This window comes from Musa acuminata, chromosome BXJ3-4 (assembly GCF_036884655.1).
Source record: "Musa acuminata AAA Group cultivar baxijiao chromosome BXJ3-4, Cavendish_Baxijiao_AAA, whole genome shotgun sequence".
In the NCBI taxonomy this organism is placed as follows: domain Eukaryota; kingdom Viridiplantae; phylum Streptophyta; class Magnoliopsida; order Zingiberales; family Musaceae; genus Musa; species Musa acuminata.
The window spans coordinates 47,417,116-47,438,724 of record NC_088352.1 but is presented as its reverse complement, the minus strand read 5'-3'; the positions used below and the strand labels follow the sequence as shown (position 1 = coordinate 47,438,724).

Below are 21,609 nucleotides of genomic sequence, written 5' to 3'. Positions count from 1 at the left end.
CACACACATGGCGGCTTCCCATTGGATGTCTCTGATAAGCTGGATCTCGAAGACGAACCCCAATCTCACGTTCGATGGATGATGACGTCATCGCTTATATCCAATAAACGTCGAGCGATGGGATATCCACGACAACATCCACCGAGCCAAAGTGTGATTACACCATGTAAATTATATACGTCTACATGTGTATACATACATACATACGCACATACGTATATATATGTATAGGAATAACTTTGATTTATGTTGTTGGTATGTATAGTTTGCACAGTACATATTTCTTCATCCAAGCCAAGAAGGCTTCGAATGTACTGATACAATCAGCAAGCCTGAAAGAAGCAGTCTCACATTTGCTGCATATATTGTCCAAAGAACCAAATCCATCAGTGCATATTATAATCAGACTGATGATTGAATTATGATACAGATATTTCAGTTTCAATATGACTAGAGAATCACAAGATTGCAATAGCAGAGTTTAGACTGGATCATATCAAACACAGTAGTAGATACTATTTCGTTTGTAATTTTTGGAAATGATAAATAGGGATCATCTTTTTCCGCAAAACATAAATCCACAGCCAGTTTGTGAATTCTGCATTTACACAGCCGCAGAAATATTTATTGCCACACCGTCATACAAAACATAAATTCGAATACAAACCTAGCCGCGCATCATCGTATTTGCATTGTCTTGTTGCTACAAATCACCAATCTTTCAAGTATCAGAATCATCATCCATGCCCCGCAGGAATGCATTGGTATAACTAGCTATTCCCGCTTTCAAGCATGTGGTACACATTAACCTACTGTCTTTATGATCCTAAGAGCCTTATTGGCCATCCATGCCATGGCACAACCATTTCACTTATTATACCTTCAGATCACTAATCCTAGTCTTCAAGTCCATTCCTCTTCCTTCTCGTTCTCGACAACTTCTTTCCTCGGGAAAATGACTCGAAGGATGCCGGAGGGTTCCATTTTCTGTACATACAATCCTTTGCACCATCCCTAACACATCACTCATCTTTGGCCTCAACTTTGGGCTTCGCATTAGACACTTGTTTGCAACTGCAGACAATTCCATCGCCTGTTTTAAACAGTAATTATCGTCTATCTTTGGATCTACGATCAAGTGAAACTTCTTGGCATCGGATGTGTATGGTTTGACCCACTCCAATAGCTTCTGCTCCTTTCTCGGACGGTTCCTGTCCATTGGTTGACGACCAGTGATTAGCTCATAAAGAACAACACCGTAGCTCCAGATATCACTCTTGGCTGTAAGGCGTCCAGTTTGTATGTACTCTGGTGCTGCATATCCCATAGTTCCAACAATCTGTTCCGTTTATGTTCGAGAGAATCAGATTAAATCTGAAGAACCATCAATAGAGGGAAGCAATCATGCATAATTAAAACCCTGATAGAGCACTCACTACCAATAAAAACTTCATAAGTGGACATTATTAACATTGAAATATGAATTAAATGAAACATATCCAAAATTTTATCCTCAGTTTTTTAATGCAGATGTTTTAATCTCCATGAAACAAACCATTAGATTATGCCTGTGTTCTAATGTCCAACTTTTGCAAGTCCATACAACCACCACCCGACACGAATCAAGTTATTTCCTCCAAATAGGTCAATCATGGCCATCCTGGGCAAGTCAAATCCTTACCCCTAGGTTTACAAAGTTTTTTGACATGTTAATTGACACTTCAGTTGTGCACAACTTGGAAACGACAAAGGAAAGAATCAGACAATCTAGTGCCAAGTTTTGTTCAGCATTTCACTGTGGACGACACATCATCCACAAAGGAACAGGTACGCAGTAATAGCCATGCTTGCAGAATATCCTGGTGGAGCATTTCCCAAATGCTCCATTCTTGTTGCAAAACTATTTCAATGAGCCATTTCTCTAGGCCATTCTTTCAGCCCTCTTTTTGGACTTCCTACAACTCTCATTTTTCCTGAAATCTGGTACTCTAAATATGATATAAAGGGTAATAAAAAGTGGGCCTTGTGCCGCTAACAAAGAAAAATGTTTCGTAGATTTAAACTCATTGTTCATGTTTCATCATGAACATATGAAAAGTGGTCGTCGACTAGGATCAGGTGCCCTTCCCCTGTAAACTACCTTGATTGAGATCTTGCTAAAACTTCCTTAAATATCTGAACAAATGCAGAAATAATCACATAAAAAGCCTTAGATGGCAACTGTGAAAGCTCAACAAAACTGGGATGAAAAGTTCAAGAAGCAAGATCTTAGTGTTAACATTGTACAAGATATACTACAATGACAAATTATCTAAATGTAATGAAATTGTGCATACCGCTGTTGAAACATGACTTAACCCATCTGTTGGCCCTTGTCTAGCCAAACCAAAGTCAGATAATTTTGCATTCCAGTGTGCATCCAAGAGGATGTTAGATGTCTTTAGATCTCGAAAAATTATCTGTACATCATGAATTCAGTATTAAGCAAGTGTTGTTGGGGCAATGAGTATCTTCTTTAGTAACAAATGACAATGGTAAGCTAGACATAACCAAATGAATACCAAAAATTGATGTTTCTTCTTCAGTGGCTTGTACTAAACAAGTAACAAACATGTTGGACTTTGGGTCACTATATTTGTATAGGCATAAGAAATAAACTACGGTGAGGTAAATGCAAGGAAGAAACTTGCTTTATAAATTTACAGTATATAAGATCAAGGATATGACTGTTACTTTTGGTGCCCTGACTAATAAAGAATTGCTGCTAACCATTTATTTATTGCATTTGCTGAAGTATTATAAAGACAGTTCCTCAGAATTCTCAGAAGACAAATCTACATGAGTAGTTGTAGAGAAAATGCAAATGAAAAAAATATATATCCTCCAGTGACAATCACAACATCACACAGACAGAGAACCCATAGAGTTATATTGACATGAAGTCTTCCAACAATGCACTTCAATGATGCTCTTTAAAGAATGGAAGTTTTGACTTTACTGCTTGCATATTCCTCACTTAACATGAAGCTAGCCATGATTGAGAAGTTTGCACACATACATGTCCTTACGAATTTATGTACAGCAGGCAGGCAGGCAGGCATGCATGCTTATAAATACATATATATGTAATTTAGTGTTTATATGTACTTCCAAAGGTAATAACAGGTGTATGGTATATTTCCCAGATTATGCTTCTACTTCAAAATCCTAATGCCAATTCCTTAATTTTCATAATTCAAGTCTCCATCTGCTATCCATTATGGTTCTAGTGAATTCATCATTGCCCCCATGTTGCATTTTGTTGCAACAATGAATTAATATTATTGCTCTTTTTCATGTTCAGCTTCATTGCAATAAGATGACAATTATGTGATCTTTTGGGCAATGAAATGTTGCAAACATGTTTTAAGCATCAGACATGTAAACGGAAGCATTTGACATGTATATCTATTACTATTCTAAAATATTGCAGCATCGCCCATGATGTACTTTTTGACATGAAGGCTTTATTTGGAGAGTATGTTGTAAGCAATCTTTGAAACAGTGATTTTATATGTATTACTACCTACAAACCTTTCACATTTCTTTTGTCAAAGCCCTAAAAACTTGTTCAAAGCCACTTCAAATAATAAGAATATAGTAAGATGTACCATTTTGTTATACCACTAAGAAGCTGCATATCAGTTTGCAATTAAATTGCAGAAATGAGAGATGGAATGAGGAGAAAGAAGAGCACCTGAAATTCTCCTCCTTCGTGCAAGTATGTCAAGCCATTAGCAGCATCAAGTGCTATTTTAAGTCTAATGGGCCACGATAGAGTTGTGATGGAGCGAATTGATAAATGATCTTCCACGCTTCTGTTAGGCATAAACTCATAAATGAGAAGTCGTTGAATTCCTCTTTCATCGTTTTCAGCACAGTAGCCAATTAGTTTTACAAGATTTGGATGTTCAACCACCCCAAGAACATCCACTTCAGTTAACCATTCCTTGTGTCCCTGAAAAGCAATATGGTATCATCAGTAGCTAGTTGTTTCTTTTAGGTAATTACCAGCAATGACATGGATCTAAAAAATAAGGATGGGATTCACAAGGTAAGAATAAGATACATTAGATCCAAAAAAAAATAGAGGTATTTCAGACCATGCTTAAATTAAGTCATCAAAAAAAGTGTTCTAACCATGCAAAAATTCATAAAGATAAGTATAATTCTCAACGAAGCTTCTAAATTAAATAGACAGCTTCCCCAGTATACCCTTGCACATACTCTAGATTGCCGAAATCATTGGTTAGTCCCCCTACAACCGAAACTTCTGTCTTTCTCCCACAAGGGGATGTTATGGGACATATTAACCTATGGGAATATTTAACAAGTTTGCATTTGTCGAACCCATTTCATGACAAAATAATACAGACAACAACAACAACAGCCATGACATGTGGTGGCCTTGGGAAGAAATTGTACACATGACCCTTTTTTTCTCATAAATTTTACAGTGCTACTATTCACTTTACTTCACACAAGGTGTTGATCTCAATGAGTGTTAGTGCCGAAGCATTTATCTCACCATACTAATTCAATGATTTTGGAATCAAATGGCCCAAAATGATTAAACTCAAGTTAATGTTAGTAAATCTCTCTAGCCCGATATACCAAGCCCTGTACATAGAGTGTTCTCATGCTCTAGTATGCAGCATGTGTTGACCAACCCAATAGTGGCATCAGGATATGTGTCACTACCATGTCTTATCCATTACACTGGGATCCACACACCATATTCTGATATCAATAGTGATACATTTACTCTTATAAAACATTGCAACATTATCCCACATCCAGTGTGAGATCAATCGAGGTATAACCATCAATCTTACTGCTGAATTAGAATAACAATCGACACATCAATGTTTAGGCCAAAGTTACTGGTAGTAATACATTTATCCTTATCACGATTCATTTTTTCTCAATATTACAATGGTATCTAGCTTGCATTAAACACAAATTTACTTCCAACAAAAGTAAATTGTTTAATCAGGAAGTTGATATTTTTGAGATAAACCACACGCATTGCAGATCTTGTAGATGCCCAACAAATGTGATTTCCTAAAGCAACACTGCGAAATTTTTAGAACTATTATATGGCAGACAAAAAACATTTCAGATTAAAAGGAAAAAGTTTTGGCAATATCAGATAAAAGAACTGCAAGTATCTTGCCTGGAGGCCTCCACGGCTCAATTGTTTTACTGCAACATCAAGTGTTGTACTTGGATCGTTGGAACTCTGGATTATACCTTTATAAACACATCCGAACCCGCCTTCTCCAATCATTAGTGAGCGGCTAAAGTTCCGCGTAGCGTGTTTCAGTTCTTCGAAGGTGAAAATTCTGAAATTGTTTCGTCTCTGGGACAAGCTAGCGAACCGGGACCTTCCTACCAAAAAATCACTCATGTCTGATGAAGAGTTGAAGTCAGATTCAGATACCCTCCTATCACGATCTGTTGATCTACTGCTATTTGATCTAGTTGAGGAAGACTTCCTAGACTGGGGCACCATCTTCTCCCCGTTCAAAAATTGAAAGCAGTTCATCCGCATCTAAATGTCCCAAAGTTCTGTTATGCAATTCCAAGGTCATAAAATCTCATATGTACAAGAATAAACTTCTGTAACAATAAAACAGATGAGGCATATAAGAAGCTGTTTCAAGTACCAATTCCAAGTGAAACATAAAGATCGAAAACCAATACAGCATAAGAAGGTCTGTAATGTTTACCTCTAAAATCATTTACCCCATTCTTTCAATAAAACTAAAAGGAACCTTTTTCCTTGAGGGAGATTACATAACTACGACGTTTTAGGCAGAAGTAACATGAACTAACAATGTAAAAAAAACACATGATTACAGGAAGCTCTACTAGGAATGATTAACTGAATGCCCAAAACTTGCTTCCTTGACCAGGAAAGAATCATCTTCTCCAACCCAATCAGAAGTTACATGAACTGACAGTGAGAACGCACTTGTTTTCTGGAAACTCTACCGTGAAAGATGAACTTCTTTAACGAGTAAAGAATTATCTACATCAACCCAACCAAAATACAATTGATCTAAATATGTGCAGAGAAAACCAAATAACATCAACAACAACAACAAGCCGCAGCATCCCAACTATTCGGGGGTCGGCAACAAAGCAGTACCCTTAAATCAAGATAATTCAAGAAAAGCAAACGATATACTCAACCTATTCTATTAAGTAATCTATCTAAAACCCATATGTTTCCTTTTCACCAAAACTCCCATAACTTTCGAGATTCACAAGCAAAGAACTTTATGCCACGAAACAACAGCGAAACGAAAAGCATCAAATTCCGTCACCAACCCGCGTCAGAAAACACATCACGTAGACCAAGAACTGTAATCTTTCGGTGAGGAACAAATCGACGAGGTGCGAGAATATAGTACACAAGCAGAGGAAAAGAGGAAACATCAAAATACATGAATATCAACGAACCAACCGAAGAGGATTCACGATCTTGCCGAAGAGAACAGCTTTGCTACTTTGTGAGGCTGAGAGAGTATTGAGCGTCGGACAGTGGGCAAGCCACTCGTGACGATAGACAATGAAGGAGAGGAGGGAGTTTGGTGGCGACAAGGAAGTCAGTGTCCGGTAGCTAAGCGTCGGCTCACCCACCAAGCGATGCCTCACCTCACCTTTCCCTTTCCGAGGGGGGAAATCCGAGGGTCGCGGAAGGTGAGACGATGACACTGGATCCCAACAACGGGCGCGCCACCACGATGCAACGGGAGACAAGATTCTTGGATTAGATTCGGTGGGCATCCCGATATCCGCTACAAACGGAAGGTTGATTATAACGGACACCCAAATCGCTTTCCGGCGTTTATAACGGATCGCATAAGGGGAGCAGCGACCACAAGCGTTGGAATAACGGACTGTTACAAACACTTCAGTATAGTTTATAACGGATTTAATGGGTGTGGGCTTCACAGGCATAAATTGTTGGCAAAGGTAGCTGAATTCATTAAAAAGATCAACCTTTATTTGAATTAAATTGATGAATAGTTTCATATATTTGAAATTAATTACTTGGTTTATTGTGAATTTACTGATCTTTTCCTTCAGCTTTTCTTGGGAATCTGGTTAAAGACATCACCAATGGGCAGCTTTAAGATTCTCATTTGCACTTAAGAGTCTGGTGAGGTTGCTGTTATTTGCCCCCTCACACAATAAATAGATCAAACTAATTAAGCTTAAAAGAATATATATATATATATATATATATATATATATATATATATTCTTAAATTTTGTTTGAAGAAAATATTTATTGTTGTGGAAACCTTTAATCTCCTCAAGAAGTTTATCATCCCACAAGCCAACAACACTCAGAAATAAAGAGAGAATATGGGCACAGAACCAATAACAAGTTGTAGTTAGTTCCATGATATGTAGCTATAACTTGTAGTAAGTGTTACGGTAAGTAACTTTTGTAGTCGTGATATCGGGGTCGACGCGGTTGGTTCAGGGGTCCGAATGGCGGGGATCGAGCGTAGCTCCTCTCTGGCTCTTGTCGTAACTGATCGCGGGGGATCCGGTTGGAAAGTTCCGCGGCGCCGGGTGGGGGACGGCTTCGGTCGAGTACCTGCACACAGGCCGGGTCGGCAGCTCGGCCCGACCCCTCCGACGATCAAGTTAGATGATGTGGAAGGAGTTTTCTAGTGAAGAAGTGTTTCCCCTTTTTTCGTTTGGAGCCCGGGGGTATTTATAGGTGAGTTTGATGTTACCTGATGTGCCACCATGTCGGAGCAGGGCCGTACCTCTGATGGTGCCTGTCGTAGTCGTGGGCGTTGCGTGGAAGGCCGGGCTGCCGCAGGGTAAAGGCGAGCTTCAGTCGACACCTTCCCCTGCCTCGACAGGTCGTGCGGGGTCAGATGATGAGGTCGTCTGGGTACGACGAGTGTGGGTGTACATCCTGTTGGTTTAAATGCTTGCGCCCTGGGACAGTGTGTCATCCAGGGGTGGCTGACGTCGTGGGGTGTTACGTCAAATCTATTTTTACCCCTATCGTAAGCATAGATGTATAAATGGAACTTCTTTTCAACAAGACTTTAAGATAAGATCTTTATGAGAAGAGTCTTTTCTCCGATCTCATCAAAGTAGTCTTCTTTTATCTTATGCTTATCTCTCTATCATTTAGCACACAGAAATAAAATAAGAAGCAGTATTCCTGCCATAATTATGAAAAGTACAAGTGATGGATTACATGAGGATAACTAACGAAGAAAAGAAGAATACTGAAACATCACTCTCATCTTAAACAGTCAAAAATGGATCATTCGTTACCTAATAATGATAATTTAATCATTGATCATTGTCGTCGTATCAAATCAAACATAGGAGTAGCCTAATGAGAAATGGAGCAAAAGTCAAAACCCAATTCAAAAAAGGTGTTGTTTTCACAAAGTCAACTGATGAGCCATCTCAAAAGTCAGATCTGTATTAAAAAAAAGATTAAAAATAAGAAACTTATTCAAAATCTATAATTCACCAAGAAATGAATAAACTAATTTATTATAAAAATATTTATTTTGAGGAGATGTGTCATATTTAATTACTAGAGATCTTATCTGATAAATTTTAATACTTAAGATTAAGGTTTTGATACACCGTCTAATAGATATTAGTATTAAATCTATTATTAATTTCATAGTCATAATTATTTATCATAGGTTTTCATAGTTTATAAGAATTCATGAAAATGAAATTAATTCTACCCAACCAACATCCGCAAAGTATGAATACTAGTGAGATTATCCAGCAGTCAACTCTTCCGGTACTGATGCTGATACTATAATGCACAAACCATGTGCTACTGAGCTAATTGGATATAGATTGCAGTATCTTACTGCATGATTCATCGTGATGGATTCGATTATAGCATTAAAGGTTGAATCAATACCATTAATACATGTTTCTTCTTCTTCTTCCTCCGTCGATTGTTACCATTGAAGTCCATAATTCCAAACAATAGAACCTTTTTGCCACTGAATATGTTTGCATACATGTATGAGAGTACCACAAGATTGGATCACCAGATTGGGGTGTGCTTAACGAAGCGCAGGTCGACCGAGGACGGAGGTTAACGCTAAACAGGGACTGTCCTGCCGTAAGGAGCAGGGGAGGAGGTGTCCTGCTCCTCTTCGTTCTCGCCGGACATTTCCTCCAGCGATTTGCCCTTCGACTCGGGCACCAGGAAGGTAAAGATAAGGCCCACAAGATTGGATGCCGCGAGCACGAAGAGCGCGTTGCGGACGCCGATGCCGGCAGGGTACCCCTTGTCCCGCTTCGTCGGATCCCGGCTCTGCGCCGCGTACAGGAATCCGAAGGCGCCCACGATGGCCCCGGCCTTGCCCGCGGCTGCCGAGATGCCGTGGCATGTGGACCGCAGCCGCGCCGGGAAGATCTCCGCCGGCACGATGAAGGTGGTGCTGTTGGGCCCGAAGTTGGCGAAGAAGAAGGTGAACCCGTACATGACGACGAAGCCGATGTGGTTGCCCGAGGTGGTCCAGTGATGGTAGGGGATGGCGAGGCCGAGCATGAACACGGTCATGAAGAAGAAGCCCATGAGCTGGATGGCGAACCGGCCCATGGTGTCGATGAAGGCGACGGTGAACCAGTAGCCCGGCACGGTGCCGCAGAGCGCGATGAGCGTCTGCGCCCGGGCGATCCGGAACACCTCCTCGATGGCGTTCATGGTGGCCGCCTTGGGGATCCACCCGATGGCGCTGAAGATGTCCTTCTGGAAGAGATTCTGGCTGTAGAAGGCGATGTCGAGGAGGAACCAGGTGGTGGTGGTGCCGACGAGGTGGACGCCGTGCCGGCGGGCGAACTCCCTGGAGAAGAGGCCGAAGCTGTTGGCCTCCTTCATGGTCAGCTGCTCGACCTTCTCCTGCTCCTCCAAGATCTCCACCTGGAGGACCTTCGACATGTCCGCGGCCGCCTGCTTCGCGTTCTTGGCGACCAGGGCGGTGTATCGCGCGGTCTCGGGCATCTTCATCCGCCAGTAGTATGTCAGGGCCGCCGGCGCCGCACCGAGCATGAGGATGATGCGCCAGATGTAGTCGGCCTCCGGCACGGTGGAGCCGGCAGGGTCAACGGCGTAGGTCGGCGCATCAAAGTGGTTCTTAAAAGCGGCAGAGACCACGATGGCGACGATCCCGCCGGCGAGGATGCCGAAGCCCTGCATGGCGAAGACGGCGGCGATGAACGCGCCGCGGGTCTTCTTGTTGGCGTACTCCGACATGATGGTGGCGGAAAGCGGGTAGTCGCCGCCGATGCCAAAGCCGAGCCAGAAGCGGAAGAAGCAGAGCGTGGCCACGACGCCCTTGGCGGTGTGGCCGAAGGAGAGGCCGGAGGCGACGGAGCAGATGACCATGAGCATGAGGGTCATGCCGTAGACCTTCTTGCGGCCGAGCTTATCACCGAGCCACCCAAAGAAGAGCTGGCCGGTGAGGGTGCCGCAGAAGGCGACACCATTCACAGCGGCAGCCACGTTGGGCGGGAGCGTCCCGGGCGACGCCGAGCTGGGGTCGAAGTAGTAGATGCGACCGAGGAGCTTGGTGACGAGGGAGATGCAGAAGAGGTCGTAGGCGTCGGTGAAGAAGCCCATGCCGGCGATGACTATGGCCGTGAAGTGGTACCACTGCGTCTTGGCGACATCCAGAGCATTGAGGACTTGGAGCTGATCTCCTGCCATTGTTGCCGCGCTTCGTCCTCCTTCCTACTTCCTTCTCAACACATGCAACTGCAAGTAGTGGTAGCACGTCGCATCAGTACAAAACGATTCCTAAATGGCGTAGAATTCATAATGAAATCATAATGAAATCCTTCAGAAAATTCCTCTCTGTTTCAGAAATCAAATCAACACAGCAGACACGAGCCAGAAAGACAAGCAGAAAGAGTTCCCAACATCCCGTCACAGACACCGTAACAACACCCTTTGAAGGGAAAAAGCATGTAGAAGAGGAGAACCACAAAGTTGGGCGGTCGAAGGGTCAGGGATTCCTCCTCAAAAGGTAGAATCCAGAAACAACGAATAGGAATATTCTCGTCATGGCACCATCGTTGACTACTCAAAAACACAAAAGAGAGGGAGAGAGGTCATAAAGCCACAAAACAGACATAAACTAAGATCATGAAATGGTGATCAAAACTCCATGCGATTTAACTTGACTAAAATCATCAGAAAAGACTCTCTGCATGGAGTACATCTGGACACAAGAGTGTCAGCAAGGGACGTACGTGGGAGACGTTCAACGACCTTCTCCGTAAGAGGAGGGGGAGGAGGAGGAGGAGATGAAGCCCAGGTCAGGTTGCAGACAGCCGGAGAGGGGAGAGCAGTGGAAGTCGAAGGTGGGAGGAGGGAGGTATTAATTGGCGTCGGGACTCGCGGGGGCGAAGGCATCTCCGGGTATATTCGCTTGCGTACGCGGTGGTCAACGCTTCCCCGTGCTTGCGAGGAGAAGGGACCCACAAAAGAAAACAGCTCATCTCTGTTCCCACGTTGCTTACGTGCTTCCTCAGGATGGGGGGTATTTTAGTCATTTTGCGTGTTCGAAGTTGACCTGTACACTTACACGTTTGGAAGTCGGGAGGGGTATTTTAGTCATATCGAGGATTGGATATTGGACGGCCGTCTATCTTTGACTACGCACCTTCCATAGTGGCGGAAGTAGTGATTGCCATTGCCCAATTGACGCGTTTCTTGACCTTCTCCTCTCTTGAAACATCAAAAATGGAGACACGATTATTTGTTGCTATAGCTTCTCTTCCCTCTCGCTTTCTCTGTGCAGCCACACCAATAGTTTAGTGTAATGGACCAGCGAGATTAAGCATAGTATTTATTATGTGTATGTTCATCTATGGAAGATTAAACAATGACAATACAAGTTTATATAAATAGAAGATATACTCTATAATCAACTCTTCTCATAAAGAACACTTTGGTTAAGTTGTCTGTATCCTTCCAGTTTTCTCAGATACGACCAATGCATTTGTTTACACGGCAGTCGGCAGTCAGTGAATACAACTAGTAATGATAATATATTCTTGTGTGCCTGAAGCCTGTGTGATCTTACAAATCATATCTGTATCAAAGTCCACAGGAACAATAGAAGAATATCCCATGGAGTTATTGACACCAACTTGGATCATAGCTGATTGAAGATGTTTAAGTATATTACTTTGATTAATAATGCAAAGAAATGCAAGTCATTTATTAGTATCTCATATCATTTTCTTTGCAATAATTAATCTAAAACTTTGATTCCTTATGTGTACATGGAAGAGATATACAGAAAGAAAGAATGCAGAGAAATGCAAGTCAATCATTCTATCTCATATCAATCATGCAGAGACAAAAAAAACCATTCTATATATCATATCAATCTCTTACAATAATTTATCAAAGGAGGAAGCGTGGTTGACTTTTCATCTCTGCCTCCGTGAACAGATTTGTTATTCGTTTCGTGCTCCATCTCAAATGATTGACGAAACACTGTCGATATGTTTATACAACTTTAAGCTTAAAGATTGCTTGCATCATTTTGGCATCATAGTGTAGGCTGTGAGATCATTTGCAATCGAAACGACAAATCGGAAGAATGTTTTGATTTTTCATCAGTGCCTTCATGAACAGAAACATGGTGAGATGATTAGTCAAGAGTCAAAACGATCTCAATATCTTTGACAAAGCTGTGTTGGGAGACAAAATCCACAACTTTTGACATCAGCAGCCAAAATTTCCACAAAAACATGCTTAAGCCACACTCTGTATCTTTGAAGCTTACTTCCTTCACCAAGTGAACTAAACCTGCACAAGCAAAACATGAGAGACAAGTGAGAAAATGTTCAAGCAAGTTGGGAAGGAAGAACAAGAGAGCTGTGTGCTGATAGATAACCTTCAAACGAAGGTACACGAAAAAAAAGTCAAGCTCCACATTTTTGACCAATCTCTCCAAAATGAAGCTAAAGAAGGTGGTCCAACGTTGTGGCTAAATAACTTCAACACATAGCACAAGTCAAGCTCGGACAGAACTCCTCGCAGGAAACTACAAGAGGGTTACCTTTAAAGAGCCATGAGAAGCCAACTTCTCCTTTCTCAAGTCTCAAAGCTGACATTGCTTTCTGCTTTCTGGATCACGCATGGGTGGGTAGACAAGCACAGTATGGCTCGGAGCCTTCACAAGAAACTGTTGGTGCAGTGGATAGTGTCACTGTTCCTTGAAGCACAGGGACAAAACTCAAGGAGTTCCGTTAGTCAAAGTCACAGACTTATGCCTCCATGCATGCACGGAGAGAACTCCATCTTAAACTAATGTTTGAGGAACTACAAATCCGTGGAAGTAAGCAAAAGTCACCCATCTTGTTCTCCTTCATCCCAAGGGAAGATGCTTGGGATATCCTTGGACTAGCAGATTAGAACATGATCATGAAGGATATTTGTTTGGTTTTCAGATATGAAGTGGTGTACTAATTTGGCACAGTATAGAATTAACCTGAATTGTGCTTGAAGGGTTATATGCACTGCACTTTTACATGGACTGTCAACAAAGCTTCATTCAAAGAGCATGAGATTCTGTACTCTCTCTCTCTCTCTCTCTCTCTCTCTCTCTCTTTGTAGAGCAAGAGTAATACTTAGGAAGGCTTGGATTCTGGCTGGGAAATGTGCTGCGTGAATGAATGAAACATGCAGAGCAAGTGTTGGAGATGGGCTTACTTTGCAAACAGGGAAGATGTAGAAATGTTACTGAGTGTTCCATGTGAGTCCACTGCTTCTGATGATGAAGAAACAGAATCAGATGATACCCACACAGTGTCTAATTCATTGCACTTGTTCTTAGAGTTTGTATGTGAACCTTTTGCATCAGTTGTTCATGAGCAATGCTGACAAGATCTCATTTAAATTCATGAGCATATTGCACAAGTTAGGCATATGATGATAATTCTTGGTCTATATATCAACATTGATATCTAAAACCATCTGTCCAAAAGAAATGTAAGTTCATCAGAGAATCTATATTTTCACTTCTAAAATAGATTGACAGGACTTAGCATGCAAGCGGAGCTGCCACTGTTCTGATAAGATTACCATCAGTATGTCAATCATAGAACAGAACTCTTATCATATCAGTATCTCAAACAGCTGGTTCTTTGAACACACACAAAATTGTTATGCAGCAAACCCTACATTCCCCTTGATGTGTTCCAAACTATAGTTCCTGCTCTTTTGCCACCCATCACATCTGAGGTCCCACCGAATTTTCTAACACATTCTGGAGTTTTGAAGCGTAAAGCAATGTTGAGGAAGCTTCCCTGTGGATATGAGGAGTGGTTTCAGAGCATTCTGAGTCAAGAATTCTGAGGGCTATAATGCTTATTTGATGGTCATGGATTTGCCACATTGAAGTGTTCTACTTCCAATCTGGAAGTTTGAAGGTCATGTTCTATTTTATTTAGTTTTGTACTTTTTTATGAGGATCATTGGACTTATCTGTTCAGTCTCATAGCTGATGCCAAAAAAAAAAAAAAGGTTCTGCTGCTAATGACAACTGAATTGAGCAGTCAATAACTTTGAAATGTGTCAATTTTTTTTTTCCTTTTTTTCCCATAAAAGCCTTTTGTTTGGATCTGAAAAACTATTTCTAGTTTTACTTGTGAAAATTAAATAAGTTTATGCTATGGTCACCTAATCCGAAGAAAAAATTATTTTTTTTCACAAGTTCTTCTAACCTTACTAGTTTTACTTATGTGAATTGAGAGAATTCATACTAAAAATAAAAAGATTCTTCAATATAGTGACTAAAATTTACATCTATACTCATTTACGAAGATCTATCCCGTGAAAAAATTATATCGATTTTTATTTATTTTTATTACATTAAAAGATATACGAAACGCTTTCATATAAATTTGAACATGATACATATCATACACTAGCCATTGAGATAGAACTAACTGATATAAATTCGAACATGATACATATCAATCATACAATGACATACTAACCACTAAGAAATTTAAAGAACTAACTATAAAAAATGATAGAAGAAGAAATTTAAAGAGAGAGAAACAAAATAAAAAAAATATAAAATAAATAAAAGAAGGAAGAAAAAAGTAGAGGTCTTTTTCTTTCTTCTAAAAAACTCTAATTCTTTCTTCTTAGTTTTTTTATAAGTTTGTCTCTCCTATGATCCACAAGCATGTAAGAACAAGACTAATGATGTAAGATGAGTGATGTTACATGTAATATTTATGCTTTATAGACTCTATTTGATTTGGACTATATATGACTTGAGTGTATGAATACGTATGAGGTCAAGAAACGGGTTTGAGAAATGCCCACCCGATACTGTAGGATTCGGGTCCGGAGCCACCCTTAGATAACCCGACCCGGAGAAACTATAACTAACGTTCTCGGTCCGTTGAAAGGAGGAGACGGGGCGTTGGCCGCTTTGACTGGCCGTTCTTCCGCCCCTTCTTTCTGGTTCCCTCCTCCATGGCCGCTCAATCTGCTTTCACTGAGCCACTTCTCTCCACATGGACGCCCCGACGCTCCTCTTGCTCCCCGCTTCTTCTTCCCCCTCTCTTCCCCCTCTTTCTCCCTCTTCCTCCTCGCAACCATCGCCGCCTCCGCCTCCTCCTCGGCGTCCAAGCATCTCCTATCGCATCGGCATCTCGATCACCAATGCCACTTCACGGCAGGCGAGAGACGACGCGTGGTCCTGCCTGGTCATCCTCCTCACATTCTGGTTCTTCGGTACGCCCATCTTTGCGATTGTTGCCTAAATCATGATCCTCTACGACGATGGTACTGATGTTCTGAGCCGGCAGCCTCCATGACGTTGATCCTCGGTTTCTATGGCTCCTCCAACCTCGTCTTGGGCCCGAATTCCTCCCGGATTCTGCGGGCCAATTCATGGTTCGTGCAGGATATACAGGTCGGCAGGCACCAGATCCTTCGCCTCGATGCCCCGCTTCGATGGTTTACATCATGCTTTTTGCAGGTTAAAGCGGAAGAGGGGTTGAGGCTCGTCCCGACGCTGTATGGGTTTCTTGAGCCTCCGCCGCTCGACGTATTGACGACGTGGTCGGAGAACCGAAACGTGTCCATGCCATCCAACTTCCACCAGGCAAGACTCGATGGATGTTTCTTTAGGCTTATAATTGCTTTCCGCATGCTTGTTTCAATAACAGGAGAGTGTGGGTTACATGATGCAGGAATGGATATACTATCTCAACGAGGGTGCTCAAGTCGAGATTACTTACAGCGTGAAATCACATGGCACATACCCATTGATCCTCGTCATCGCGCAAGGTGATTAGCATCTTGTCTTTTATCTCAATAACACAAGTTTAACCAGCGAAGCTTACAATTGTGTGGCTCAGATTTTTGTTAGGATTTAGTATAAAAGGCCATGACACCTACTGAATTCAAACATGTGGATTAATGTTCTCCAAAGTGGAAAATGGATGATAAGGAGCTATTATTAGTTATCCAGAAGCAAACGGGCTGGAAGGTCAACAATTTAATATGATATCTTTAATATCATGAGTTCATGACCACAAATCACTCCCAGAGAAAAGTTTTTCGTCTCTTGGTAAATAGTGTCATCTATTCTTTAGTAACTATGAAGTGCCATGAACCACAGCACTAGGATACCAACCCCTGAAGCTGCAGGAGGAATGCAACCACCTCATTTTTGTAGATTTCATAGGAAGATCCCAAGCTTCAGGTGACTAGGGTTTAAGAATATCTTTTTGAACCCTTGTAGGAGCTGATAGAAAATTTAGTTGCATGAACTTCTTTTTTCACTCTTTTTATTCCTTTGGTACCTTCACAAGAAAAGAAAAGTTCTGAAACATCCTCATCCTCTTGCTTTTGGCCATGAATAATTGCATGTTTGATGACACTTGTTAACATCTAAAGATGTCCTTCATGTACAAAGATCGGGCATTTGTCCCCTCATGATGTTAGTAACATTGAATCACAATCAGGTAATTATAAAATAGCATTGTTGTTTTATGCATCATTTTCTAGTAAACAACGAGAACAAGCCTTAATATCCCAGCTATTCTTTCATTTAGGAAAAGATATTGTTGTTAGGCACCATATTAGATTGTTATTGTCCTGGTAATATGATCTTATATTTAGTCATAACAAAGGGAAACAGCTGAAATTTGAGTCGGTCTGTGTAACACAATCATCTACAATCATTTCTAGAGTGTAATTGATAAATGTAACTTAATGATCATTCACATTTTATAAATCTATATGGCTTATAAATGGATCTACCTTGTTTTAGGCAGATTGGAGAGTCACATGGATACCATTTTTCAATTATATTCACCTTCTAATTACTGTCTCAGTAGAAAATAGATATATTATTGCAGTTATATTTACTGTTCTTCACGTTGAAGCAAATTCTGATCAAGCACCCTGATCTAATGGCCAATACTTTTGTTTTAGGCAAGGACGACCTTGTTCAATGGATTGAGCGACCATCACATCCTAATATAACACTGTCATGGTCACTCATACATGGTAAGGCTCTTAAGCAATGACATTAAGAACTTTCTGATGGAGTTAGAAAGTTGATTGAATTTGACAATTCAAATACAGGTAATGGAAAAATTCAGCAGACTATTGACAAGCCTTCTGATTATTATATTGCTGTGGGTAATTTGAACAACATAGAAATCCAGGTACATATTGCATTTGCTAACTTTTATTTTACTTTTCATAATAGCACTCAATGGATTATGAATTATCACAGTTTAGTCTGGAGAGTATCATGCTTTACTCTAGTGAAATATTTTATCATAGATTTGTGGATTCTACTAGTGTCCTTGTTTCTTACTGCAATTTTTGTCAGCTTGTACTTGAGGGCTTGAATGAGCAAATTGTTTTTCCTGCATTGGTGCTTTTGAGCAGTTTGAGCATGGGTAAATTCTGTGCATTCACTTGAGAAGCAGGAAAATCTTGCAAGTGGAGAGGGATATCACTCTAGCATCAGTTTGACCCTAGACAATTACTGCATTTCTGCAGTGTTCTTGAAATTATGAGGATTAAGTTCCTTCAAATTTCTAGGCAGATAATTCTGTAGGTATCATGGTCTTTCAATCTTTATGTTCAACTTATTTTAATTCTGACTACTTATACCACATTTTTTCTCAATCTTAACTGTTAACACCCCCATGAGTTCCAAAGATTAAAATTTTTATCGGGTCCATCCAACCGCAAATCGCATATTAGGTGATTTTGCACTCCAGGATTGTATGCTTTATGAAATCAGGCAGTTCAATGAAAATTCTCTCTCTCTCTATCTCTCTCTCTCTCATTCATGGAGAGACTTAATGAAGTTTTTCAGCTCTGAGCAACAAAATCAATATAGCATGATAAAAAAATTGCAACAAAATCCAAGTCATTGGGCTTCAACATATAGACCTTTTATTTCATAACTGTTTTAGGGACATAAAACAAAAACAGTCATAAAAAAGGAAATGGTTAAACTATCCTAAAATTAAAATAATTGTTAAATAAAAGAAATAGGTGAAACAGCTAGGAAATGGCTAAAATATTTGATCAAGTCAATGAAATTAAACCAATAAATTTGTGTTAAGCTATATTTAAGTGGAGAGGAGAAATTTTAAGTTTTTTTCTCTTTCAATGTTAACAAAAGACATTGTGACAAAGAAAATATATTTACCAGGAACCAAGGCAGCTGGTGTGTGTGGTATTAGCATCACAACTTTAAGATAGGTCAAGCTAACTTAACTGCATCTATGTTTCACAGCTATTCTTGATCTATCAGTACTTAATCCCTAATTCTTTGTTGTACTTGAATTGCATCTGTTTTGATAGTTATTTGAAACATAAAATTGAATATGATGCACATTAGCAATAGTGTTAAACTTCCTGATGAGTTCACTTTAGTTTTCTGCTTTTTCCATCTATATTAATCTCAGTGTATATCTTGAATTATTTTTCCTCAAACATTGGTTTCTTGAAACAGGTTCAACTAACCTTCAGAATCCAGGCAGTCTTGTACAATACAACTGGGGCATATTACAAATGTTCACTACATCATAGGTTCTGTGCTTTGAAGTTGTCCTTACAAAGGGCCAATGTTGCAATTCTAACAACTCCAGCCCCAGACCCAGTAAAAGCCTCATCATTTGACTTTTTTTCTTATGCATATAGATGCTTCCTTCCAAGAATAGTCATTTTCCATTTGCATATTGAAGGAAATTCAAATGAATACAGACCTGAAGTGCTTCAAGTGCCCAAGTCATGCATCTAACATTAACTGATTGATTATGATGTTCGTACAGAGGATTTGCTCATGAACATTAGAATTAAAATAATTTAAAAACATAAGATAGCATGTAGCTCTTACCAGTCTCATTATCATCCAACTTTTCTGTGGCTTTAAATTTATTGTTCAATAGACTGACGAGGAAATCTGATGTTTTGTATATTTTGACTAAGCAATTGCAAGTCATAGCTACATCCATATATAATTTTAAAAGTGTCAACCTTACGAACTGAATTAAAGATTTTTCATTTGTTATTTCTTGATGGCATATAACTCATGATTTTCCCTATCTTATTGGAAAAGCTAATTAAGAAACAATATATTTATTTATTAGATGAAATGGCTCCACATCCTACATATTAGTTCTAACAACAGTTGTTTGGAGGATCAGCTCATGGTATTTCCCTGGCATTACATTAGAGCTTTCTTCACAGAATACCAAATTGTTTCACAGTTCTTGTTCTTTATTTTTTGAATTTTTCACAAACTCATTTAGCTCTTAGTCTAAGTTGTGCTTAACTAATCATAGCTAATCTCGTGCAAGATATGGCTGCTGATTTTGTTCAGGATGCCAACTGAAAGTGTTTTTGGATAAAAGTAGTACTTGTTGCTGTGTCTCTCTCCCTCTCTTTTTTTCATTGTTTATAAACTTGAAGGGGTGGTTAACGGTCACCTATGCCCTTTAATTGCAACCTGGAATCTATGACCCCTGATCAGTGCATGCAGTTTCAAATGATGAATTACTTTCCTGCCAAGGGGAAAAATTATAAGTACCATGATCCCTTGATGTACTAGATTTGTTTAGTAGATCTTAAGTGATCTTATGAGTTGGTTCTTAAGTTCGAACATGTTGTTTCATCACTGGAAATGCCACATGAAACTTCTTGTTCAGAGGTACTAATGCATCATCTCATTAGACTATGCAGATTAGTGAATGGTATGTTAAGCTGTCATATGGGCCCCGGTGGATTACTTATTTTGCAGGATCAGGTAACTGTATCTACCTACTTGCCTATCTAACTTTCTATTATTCTGTAGTTATTCTTCAGTGATTTTTTTTTTTGGCTGGTGTAGGTCTGATGACTCTAATGATTTTCATGGCGTTCCAAATATTTAGCAGTCTACAGTGTGACACTCAAGAAAATACTACTCATCAAACAGCAGAGGTGACAACCGAGAGGCGTCCTCTGCTTGCTAACAAGGATGATGACAGTCAGAGCTTAGGATCATCCTATGAATCTGTTTCCCATGATGAGGAAGATATTGAAGAGCAGCCTGCAACGGGACCAGAGTTGCTTAAAGATGGGGAAATCAACAACTCCCAAGAGCTCTGCGCCATCTGTTGTGATGCTCCGAGGGATTGTTTCTTTCTTCCTTGTGGACACTGTGCCATGTGCTTTACATGTGGGACAAGGTAATGTTATTACAAATTCATTGAAATGGTTATGCCGTTGCCTTGAAGTTAATAATTTCCATCAAATTCAGAAATGAACTACCAGGGACTGATCAAGTATATCTTGATCATGCAGGATATTGGATGAGGCTGGCATATGTCCCATCTGCCGGAGGAAGATGAAGAAAGTGAGGAAAATTTTTGCAGTTTGAGGTGAATGGGTGATAATATGCCCCACTCGCAATTCCACGCGGTAATATAATTTGCATGCCCTGTTATTGTAGTGGTTGGCTTGAGATCATCCTAAGCACATAAGTTGGAAACCTCATTGTGCTGCTTCTTAATAAGATTGCATCTCAATCCTACTTGGTGGAAAAGGCTAGACGTTACATGAAGTTTAAACTCTAAAGACTAAAATGTTGTTCAGATCCTCATAGTGATCAGGATAAAGTTAAACACATGGTGATTATAGTTTGACAGGCCTAATATAATATGATGTATAACTATAATCAATGCCTTTTCACTGTGTACTTTGTTTTCAAGAGCTCTAAGTTGGAATTTTTGTCTGCTCCACTGCTGCTATTTATGTTTATGGTAGATGATTAGTTTTTTCAAAGTTATATCATTGCTCCTATTCCCTAATTTTTCAAAGTCCTAAGTCTCAATTACTTAGGATTAGTTACATGAATATTTTATCATCATTGAGACCGGTAAAAATATTTGATAATTCTACATTATCATATTTTTTTATATAGTTAAAGCTCCATTCACAGAAAAACTATATTGGTGGGAAAGGTTATCCTCACTACACACAGGAATAGCATG

At 40.1% G+C, this 21,609-nt stretch overlaps 3 protein-coding genes across 8 annotated transcripts; 1 reads left to right on the top strand and 2 right to left on the bottom strand.

Moving 5' to 3' along the window:
- Positions 1-588: 588 nt before the first annotated feature.
- Positions 589-6,768, bottom strand: LOC135636765 (serine/threonine-protein kinase PCRK1-like). Of its 5 annotated transcripts, none has more exons than XM_065148780.1 (5): positions 6,376-6,768; positions 5,216-5,610; positions 3,737-3,997; positions 2,337-2,459; positions 589-1,339 (listed from the first exon to the last, which is right to left on the bottom strand). In XM_065148780.1, the coding sequence occupies exons 2-5, from the start codon at positions 5,591-5,593 to the stop codon at positions 875-877; spliced, it is 1,227 nt and encodes a 408-aa protein (XP_065004852.1). In that variant the 5' UTR covers positions 5,594-5,610; positions 6,376-6,768; the 3' UTR covers positions 589-874. The 5 variants fall into 5 exon arrangements, with proteins under 5 accessions (XP_065004852.1, XP_065004856.1, XP_065004851.1 ...); XM_065148784.1 differs by having other exon boundaries at positions 5,216-5,661; positions 6,492-6,768; XM_065148779.1 differs by having other exon boundaries at positions 6,492-6,768.
- A 2,160-nt stretch (positions 6,769-8,928) lies between these two features.
- On the bottom strand, positions 8,929-11,451 carry LOC135636764 (probable inorganic phosphate transporter 1-8). The gene is made up of 2 exons (XM_065148778.1): positions 11,317-11,451; positions 8,929-10,819 (listed from the first exon to the last, which is right to left on the bottom strand). The coding sequence occupies exon 2, from the start codon at positions 10,769-10,771 to the stop codon at positions 9,161-9,163; it is 1,611 nt and encodes a 536-aa protein (XP_065004850.1). The 5' UTR covers positions 10,772-10,819; positions 11,317-11,451; the 3' UTR covers positions 8,929-9,160.
- Positions 11,452-15,581: 4,130 nt separating this feature from the next.
- Positions 15,582-21,357, top strand: LOC135635396 (E3 ubiquitin-protein ligase APD2-like). Of its 2 annotated transcripts, none has more exons than XM_065146430.1 (10): positions 15,582-15,832; positions 15,907-16,013; positions 16,080-16,205; positions 16,294-16,390; positions 17,543-17,617; positions 17,696-17,778; positions 19,089-19,235; positions 20,318-20,381; positions 20,466-20,805; positions 20,921-21,357. In XM_065146430.1, the coding sequence occupies exons 1-10, from the start codon at positions 15,613-15,615 to the stop codon at positions 20,994-20,996; spliced, it is 1,335 nt and encodes a 444-aa protein (XP_065002502.1). In that variant the 5' UTR covers positions 15,582-15,612; the 3' UTR covers positions 20,997-21,357. The 2 variants fall into 2 exon arrangements, with proteins under 2 accessions (XP_065002502.1, XP_065002501.1); XM_065146429.1 differs by having other exon boundaries at positions 20,309-20,381.
- Positions 21,358-21,609: the final 252 nt, after the last annotated feature.